Raw genomic sequence first — 9,054 nt, forward strand, 5'->3', positions numbered from 1 at the left:
TAGTTCGAATAAAAAAGAAAAGAAGAAAAAAAGGGGAGGAGGAAGTAAGGATTTGTAAAAGTGTGGGATAAGAGAGATCAAACGAGGAAAATGTTTTCAAAAGTGGAAAACATTTTTCCTTAATTTAGAAAACTTTTTTCCTTTCATAAAAAACATTTTCCCCAAAGAATTCATTTTCCGTATAACGAACGCCAGAAAATCCGAAAAACATTTTCACGAAAATTATTTTCCACGAAACGAACGGAACCTAAATCTATATTAATATAGTTTTAATCCATCTAATAGTTCATACTTTTGGGTTAGATCTCCAAGATGGTAACAACGTTAGGCTTGTATATCCTTCATATCTATATTTTCACCTACATCCATCTTATAACTTAAACTTTAGCATATGACCTATCCACCATATTTGTTCGCCAAATTGTGCTCCGAAACTGTCACAAGGCTATTGAGATAGCCCAATATCACCGGCTTTTTCAAAGAGTCTAAATCAATCCATCGAGTGAATATATGAAGCATATCTTTCATTGATAAAATAAAAAGAGAGAGGACTTTTTTTAATAGATTGTGTGCAAATCCAGATTGACCAAAGGGGGAAATGTTTTTCCGGCATTCACAAGCCATTAGATTAGACACGAGTTTGGTGGCTTTTTAACCGAAATTAACAAAGACTTTGCTTGCTGACAATCCCAACTTCAACAAAAGAGCCCCAAATGAATTTATTTGTGAAAGCCCTATGTCAACGATGATATGAATTCACACTTATCCCATGGCCGACTGAATAAAAGACAACGAACAATAGAAAAAAAAATATTAAAAAAAAAAAAGCAATAATGAAGAAGCTCCCAAGCAGTTCTTTTGGCCTTTGCTGGGCTCCAAATCAAATTCCACATTAACTGAAAAAAGCAGCTTACTATTAAATTATTTCACCAGATGACGACCTCCCCAATTAATTCCCCCCATTTTCTTTTTCTTTCTTTTTTCTTGTTTTTCCCCTCATTCGAGGCAAAGTGGCCTGCTTGGACGGAAGATAACGCAATTCCCTTAAAAGAAGGTTCAATTCGTCCCTTTCTAGACCATGCTCGAATTCCTGGCTCCAAATTATCGAAGCATTTGCCAACCCTTCATTAATTGCGATGTTTGATTTTGCTACGCCTTGAAGGCGAAGCAAACTGGAACATATCAAGTCCGCTTTCGGTCCGTGGAGGTCTCTATGATCTCGTTTTTTGGTTTTCATTAGATTAATTTCGGGAGAAAAAACTATGCCGATTGGGGAAAGAGGAATTAATGCATTAATAAATGCGGCGAATGATGTGATTATGGCATGCCGGTATGGACCGATAAAAGGATTTGGTGAACCCTGTCCGCGCTATTTCTTGTATTCCGGTATAGGAAAGTTTGCACGAAAAAATAGGCTATTGCCGGATTTTGGAAAAATTAACTCGACCGTTGTAAAATGAATACACTAAATTCGAATTAGCAAGTGTGGTAAGAAAATTGAAAGAATATTCATTCTAATGATATAAATGGCTGTTCATGAAAATTTTGAAGGGAAAGTTCGAGATTAAACATTTGGGGTTGCTTCGTATAGAGGAAGGCTAGCAAAAACAAACACGGATATGTGTGGAACAATAAGAAAATTATAAATGAGCAAAAAGGGAGTGATTTAGACTTTTAAAAAAATTGAATTAAATTGTCGTTAGATGAATATATTTTATTAGTATTTAGAGTTTACAGGAAATTTAGGCGAAGTACAGCGCAAGTGCCATAAGCTTCAAGACGTAGGGACACTTAAGTGCCATAACTTTCAAACGGTACACTTAAGTGCCACTTTTTTTTTCGAGTGGGACACTTAAGTGCCACCTCCGGCGACCCTTGCCGGAAATCCTACGTGGCAATTTTTTATTATTATTTTTTGCCTACGTGGCTCGCCGGAGCTCAAATCAACATAAAAAATAATAAAAAATAATAATAATTTTAAAATTTTAAAATTTTAATTTTAAAAAATTTTAAAATTTTAATTTTAAGAAATTTAAAAAATTTAAAAAAATAAGAAAATTTTAAAAATTTTAATTTTAAAAAAAATAAGAAAATTTTAAAAAATAAAAAAAAAAGGGGGGTCGAAGGGGCGGGCGAGGGTGAGCCCTCGCCGCCACCGCCACCTCGCCGTCGCCGGGAAGGGCCGGCGATGGAGGGGGAGGTCGGCGGTCGCCGGCCCCGGCCGGCCGACGGCGAGGGCTCGCGGCCCTCACCGGATCGCGGCGAGGGCGCGACCCTCGCCCGGATCTCGGCGAGGGCTCGCGGGCCCTCGCCGCCGTCGGCCTCCTCCCGCCGCCACCGGGAAGGGCGGCGACGAAGTGGGGAGGGTCGGCCGGGGTCGCCGGGCCACGGCCGGGGGGCGGCGAGCCCGGCCGGCCGGCGGCGAGGGCCCGCGAGCCCTCGCCGGAGATGCAGGGCGAGGGTCGCGGCCCTCGCCGCTATCCGGCGAGGGCTGCGAGCCCTCGCCGTCGGTCGGTAGGGGGCGGCGACCCGGCCGACCCTCCCCCTCCGTCGCCGGCCCTTCCGGCGACGACGGGGCGGCGGCGGCGGCGAGGCTCGGCCCTCGGCTGCCCTTCGACCCCCTTTTTTTTTCTTAATTTTTAAAAATTTTAAAATTTTCTTAATTTTTAAATTTTTCTTAATTTTAAAATTTTTAATTTTTTTTTTTTAATTTTTGAATACTTTATAATTTAATTAATTTTTATATTATTAATTACACGTAGACACAAACGGCGTCGTTTTGCGTTTTCTCCGCCACGTCAGCGTGCAAAACGACGCCGTTTTGGACTAAACTCGCCGGAAAATTGCCACGTCAGCCATTTGGCCGGATTTTCGCCGGAGTGGCACTTAAGTGTCCCATTTTGCTCCGATGATGGCACTTAAGTGTACCATTTTAAAGTTATGGCACTTAAGTGTCCCGGCGTGCCAAGTTATGGCACTCCAGGTGTCCTCACCTCGGAAATTTATAAGATCAAATGAGATTATGATTTCAATGTCTAATATTGGGAAATATAAGGTTATTGCTAATCTTAAATTAGTCATGGACATTGTTGGAAATTAAAAATGAAAACATTTTCTTAGGCTCTCGTCGAATGGACCCAATTGAAAATACTTTTGAGTTTGATACTTAATACAGAGGTAGAGATTAGTTTGAAGATTGAATTCCATTTTGATTTTCTATTTTACTCGTTGGCCAAAAAAGTTCAATCGGAGTGATTAATTTTTCATTTTGATTCTCCAACATATCTTTAACTTCTGCTTCTATTTATGTACGTTGTAAAGATGGAGCTCGGCAAAGGATACTCTGCATAATTCTTTAAAGCAACTACTGCTCATCACGAATATCAGCAATGATCATCGTACTTTCTAAGTTTTTTTTCTCCTTTTTATTTTTATTTTTCGTACATGGTTTGGAACTCTTATGTTAAAAATTTCGTACGAGAGTTAGTTATGTCGCTTACCGAAGACATTGATGTTTCGTGACTCTGCATGTCTGATGAGAAACCCTAGAGGTCTTCACTGTTTAGATCGATGCTCTTATTAATATACACATCACGACCAATTGACTAATCCAAGCTCAGGCATGAACAGTTTTAGTCACGATAAACACGGCGGTCATGCATAAAATCTTTTTAATGAGGTCAGGTCCCACTCATCAAGAAGAAGCAATTAGTTATGCCCTTCATCAAATAAGACAGTTTCTCATGTTTAGATCAAGAATGCTATCAAGGGTGAAATTCATTTCCCTCCTACTAAGAGAAAAAAAGAGAGAAAAAGCATACTTCGCCGTTCTAAAAGGACACTATTCAATGGTATAGATTGGTGTCAAATGATAAATATTGTGCAGTTTTAATTGTCGAATTCTACGGCAAAAATGACAAGTGAATTTCAGCGGGTTTAAGAGCACGTTCACCTGAATTAGGCCTGGAGAAATTTATCGATTTTGAATTAAAATATACTAATTCCTAACATTCAAAGTATATTTTATTTTTCTGAGAGCAAAGAGTGAAGAAAATGAGGATGGACAAGACTACAGTTACAGGCGCTAAAAACTGCAATGAGATAACAGGTGAACTGTTCCTAGAATTTCAAATATCTGAGGAACCATTGCAGCCTGCTTATGGTGAGATGAATAATTGGGTCATTCTTTATTTTATTTTATTTTAAATAACTTGGTCTTCATCCTAGAGTTGATCAAGGAGTAATCGACTTCATCTTGTTAATTAAGTTACGACTTTGTGCCATAAAATTATGCATTTTCTCTGGAGATTACTCTTAAACAAAATTATTTGTGTGCTCCGAGTATTTTTCAATAGGCATGAGATAAAGAAACTAATAACCTGCATTAACAGTAGATATTAATGGGTCACACTAAGAGTTCTGAATGTTCGTTTATCTGGAGAATTAAAAAATAAATAGAACAATAGGGTCTCTCTAATTTTCTTTTTTTAATCTCCTAAAATAAAACTCTTTTTTTTTTTATCGAGGAAAAAATTAAGAAAATACAAGAAAGCACAATCGGACAAACTATGTATGGCCAGCAGAGATTAAAAAAAAAAAAAAAAAAAACGGAAACTACCATCTGGCCATTAATATGATGAACATTTTTTTTTCACAACTTTTTCTTTCTTTTCTAATTTTTTATCTCTCGAATATTTCTTTGGCACGTCGAACATCATATTTCGATCTTCCAAATTTTTTTATTTAATATCCTTGTTGAAATTAATTGATACCAATCAAAACAAGACGACCATAAATGCAAGTTAATTAGCTACCTGGTAGATGTAGTCCTAGCTCTTTATTTAAATGTAGAGGAAAATTCATATTCTTGCCTATGCTTAGAAAGCATAGTCAACCCCACTACTTGCAAGTTGCATCCCCATGCAATCCGTTGCTGATTAGTTCTCCCGCTAGAGGTTCTTGTAGTAATAAAAACCCTAAATGTCACCCATTTAATATTTCAGCACCGCATTAGTAAATTACTATATAACAAGCGCTCATCTAGGGTATGATCAGATGATGCATTTCTTGAATTTTTTTCGTCCTACAGCTTCTGCCATATTATACTGCAACTAGCAGTCCTCTCGCATTCGGTGGTTGCTTTCCATCATCGAGTATCATCTGTTAAAAATAAAACGAATAAATGCTCTGACATGGCAATATATATTGCAGCTTAGGATGTCATTATTAAAAACGCACTACGCATCCGACCATTTTCTAAATTCTCCATCTTCGTATACATGTACGTTTGCGATGACATCCCACGTAGGTGCCAAAGATCCTCATTAAACTGAAAAATCGTGCTGCCTGGTCTTGATCCGACAAGTTTTTAGTAGCTTCCTCTGTGCTCTTGAGGCGCCTTGTTAGGGTTCTTCCGGTGGGGAATAATATAAAAAGAAAAAACACGAGTACGACGTAGTAGGAGTTCAAAGATCAAGACCGGCCACTAAGTTTTATTACTCCCACAAATCAAGAATAGAATCTTGTTTCATGCATGCACGTCGATGCTGTGCGCAGTAATTGCTTGCTTAGAATAAGTTTAATAGAGAACGTTCGTAGCATGACATCGCCTCAGCTGTAGGCCTTTAAGACCAGGATCAGTTAATTAATTCCAGCTAGAAAATGCTTTCCTCGAGAAATTTCTTTATGTGAAACTAAGTCATTGTATATGACATCTTAAGGGTTTTCTTGACATGTGATGACAGAAGCACGTTTACCGACCGGCGGCAAGTAGTAGTGGCATTGGCGGCAAAGGCAGCAGCATCATCGACTGCTCGACCTTAGGTGGTAACAATCAGGATCGACTGGGTGATAGTAACTATGATACAAGTCATTTTGATGGTGATAGTGGTTGGAAGCGGATTAAATGTAAATGAATTTTTGGAAAAGAAGACTTCCGCTAATGCATTTTTCCAATGACCATGACATATTTTCCATTGACCGGTTTTTCTTGACCACGCCAAACCCTGTAAAACGGGCAAAACCTTTCCCGACGCTTACGTTTTCCATTGAAATATCAAACATCTCTTCGCCAAAGAAACTTAGAGCGAAATGACTCCAATGGGTAGAAAGATATTGCCAATACTTTGCATGGTAATGTGCATTGATTAGTCCTTAAAAAAATAAAATAAGAACGAGAAGGAGAAAGATAAAAATAAAAAAAATTAATAATAAATGAATGATGAACAAAGCCAAGGGAGAGTTTTTTTTTTTTTTTTTTTGGGTCGAAAAAAAAAAGCGATTCTAATAAATGGGATTCTAATAAGCGATTCTAATAAATGGGATTTGGAAGTTAGTGGTGTAGAAATTAGGTTGAGGGGATGGTACATTTCCCTTTCTTTGGTTGCTATTTAATAATATTGGGCGATTTTCATTAAAATCTTAGGTGGGGTTGAGGGCCTTAAATTTTTATTTTATTTTTTTTTGCCTTTTCTTTATGTTTAGCTTTAATTTTGATTTGATTTTTTCAAATTTGATTCTTAGCTTTAAAAGCCCTGTTGGCGTGCATGTGTTTTGTGCTGTTCCCTTCTCATCCTCTTAATTTGCCAATTGAATGAGAGAGAGCTCCTTTCCTCTCTGCGCTTTGTAATTGCACTTAATACTTTCTCCCAAAGTTTTCCACTTTCTGCAGCACCATCTTGGGATTTTTCCAAAACAATAAATACATTTCCTGGCCTCAATTTATGCTCATCTTCTACCAGGAATTCAATTCCATTCAATCTCTCTCTCTCTCTCTCTCCCCCTCCCCACTATACCCCGCCACCTCTCCCCCATAATTAAATTAAGCTTTTAAAGTAAACCCATCTCTCTCTCTCTCTCTCTCTCTCTTTCTGGCTTTATATATAATGGCCTTACAGGTCCAATTCAAACCACATCAAGACCATGTTGTTGATGGTGCACCACCAGGTAGAAGGGACGGTTCTTGCATTCCTTCAAGCCTAGCTGCCGCCCTCCAACGAGCCGCTGCCCTGGCCCCGATCGCCCTCGATCTCTCGCTCGCTGCTAATCAGCTCTCCCCTGCCGTATTGAGCTAGAAGAGCCCTGTCCTCCACCCTCCTGGTCGGCAAAAGTTACTCGATCTTAAGGTAGCTTCGACATTCGACGGTGCTTTTTATCTGCCAGCTTCTCGAATTCATTTCATTTCGGTTGCCATCGTCCACGAACACGCCGCAATTCAATCGCTTTCTGAAAATCTTGTGGTAGTGAACAAGTTTTTCTTTTTCCAGCAGAGAGGAGAGGTGTCCTATTTGGACTGCACACCGAATAACATGAGTCGCCGGAACGGCAACGGCCCCAAGCTCGACCTGAAGCTGAACCTGTCCCCGCCGAGGCCTGGCCGGAGGGTGGAGTCCCCGGCCCGCTCAGCGACGGTGTCGCCCACCTCCCCGCCGAGCTCGTGCGTGTCATCGGAGCTCAACCAGGACGAGGCCGCCCTGCGCTACTCCAACAGCCCGGAGGCCACGTCGATGGTGCTCGTGGGGTGCCCGAGATGCCTGATGTACGTGATGCTCTCGGAGGACGACCCCAAGTGTCCCAAGTGCAAGAGCACCGTCTTGCTGGACTTCCTCCATGACAACGTCAACACCAACCACACCAGGAGGACCAGGAAAAGCTAGAAACAGAGGACACAGAGCTTTTTTTTTGCCCCTCTCAGGAAATTCTGTTATTACTAGGAGTTAATGTTTAGCGTTTTTCTAGTCTAGCCCCTCCTCTCGATCTCCTGTTTCGGTCTCTCTAGAAAAGATAGTGCTATCTGCGCTCCATTTTTAGGTTCATTTTTCATTTCCATGTGCCTAAACTAGGAAAAACAGAGGTGTAAACAGGGTATGTATGTGGATGGAAAAGGCACGCATCAAGAACAGAGAAAAAGTGAAGCGCTATAGCACTATCTCGTTTCTTATCTCTTGCTTTTTTTCCGATCTTTTCTTTTCCTAGGCATTAGAAGGAGGATTTAGTGGGACTACCAGAGCAAAATCCTGAGCTCAGCCTTTTTCTCTTCCCTCTTTTGGCAACAGGCAATGTAAATCTGGTTAACTGCAGCGGCCCAGATTTTCTTATCATAGGGTGATGTTAGATTGCGCTCGACTGGATTGTGTTCGATTTCTCTCACTTTTAAGCACTCTGTCGTACCCAGCCACAGCATCTAACAAAGTCGTCTTCGCACGAGGGCTGTTCTGCTCCATTATGTGAAAAGAAGTTAGAAAGAGATTCAGCGGGTTTTACTGAATTCTTTTCTAGCTGATGAGAAACGGTGTAATGTAAAACCGGCGGGTCAAGACAAGGAGTACCGATCTTTTCTTATCTTGCACTTAGAAGCAGGTCGCCTTTTATTTATCACAGGCAGTAAGAATTTTGTAGACTTTCCGGGCCCATCCATTCATACGGCCTTTTCCCCTATGGTTCCCTCAAAGGCTAAGGTGACCTTGAGATGGCCAATGTACTTCACCTTGAACTGGGGTTGGGTGGGGCTCCACCATGGGATCTAGCAGAATGTCAAAAGATCCGACGCCCGAGAACTGCGAATCCGCCCACGAGCCAAGAATCTAGCTGAAACCCCCCCCGATAGCCGAGCAGTTAGCACAAACAGAGCAACAGCTAACTAACATCACTGTCCATAGCACATTTGATCTAGACACATGCACCACTTTCCGCCTGCAAACGCCTTGCTTAGCTCAATTATTCTTGCCCCCTTCGTTTTCTCTTTCGCATTATTGCTGTTTTATCCTGGTTAAAACATCTGCAGCAAAATCTGATACCGACCCAGAAAATTGACCAGGCTAGATTGCACAAAACAGAGCATAATTCGTGCAAAACGGTAGGCTATCGGTAAAGGGTCGCGACAGCAAAGGTAAGGCGCACGCATGAACGCAACCAACCCGCAATTAACGAAATAGCGACGAGTCACATGAGGGGTTTAAATGATGCCAAGGGCTGATTTGGTAAAATGAAAGGAGGAGGGGGGTGGGGTTTGGGTGGTTCGAGCATTGAAATGGGGGAGGAAGAGGGGAGGACTAT

At 41.0% G+C, this 9,054-nt stretch overlaps 1 protein-coding gene across 2 annotated transcripts; it reads left to right on the top strand.

Moving 5' to 3' along the window:
• The first annotated feature begins 6,860 nt into the window (after positions 1–6,860).
• LOC120294948 lies at positions 6,861–8,124 on the top strand. Of its 2 annotated transcripts, none has more exons than XM_039316085.1 (2): positions 6,861–7,124; positions 7,266–8,124. In XM_039316085.1, the coding sequence occupies exon 2, from the start codon at positions 7,308–7,310 to the stop codon at positions 7,653–7,655; it is 348 nt and encodes a 115-aa protein (XP_039172019.1). In that variant the 5' UTR covers positions 6,861–7,124; positions 7,266–7,307; the 3' UTR covers positions 7,656–8,124. The 2 variants fall into 2 exon arrangements, with proteins under 2 accessions (XP_039172019.1, XP_039172020.1); XM_039316086.1 differs by having other exon boundaries at positions 6,862–7,124; positions 7,269–8,124.
• Positions 8,125–9,054: the final 930 nt, after the last annotated feature.

The sequence above is a fragment of the Eucalyptus grandis genome, chromosome 6 (assembly GCF_016545825.1).
Source record: "Eucalyptus grandis isolate ANBG69807.140 chromosome 6, ASM1654582v1, whole genome shotgun sequence".
NCBI classification, from domain to species: domain Eukaryota; kingdom Viridiplantae; phylum Streptophyta; class Magnoliopsida; order Myrtales; family Myrtaceae; genus Eucalyptus; species Eucalyptus grandis.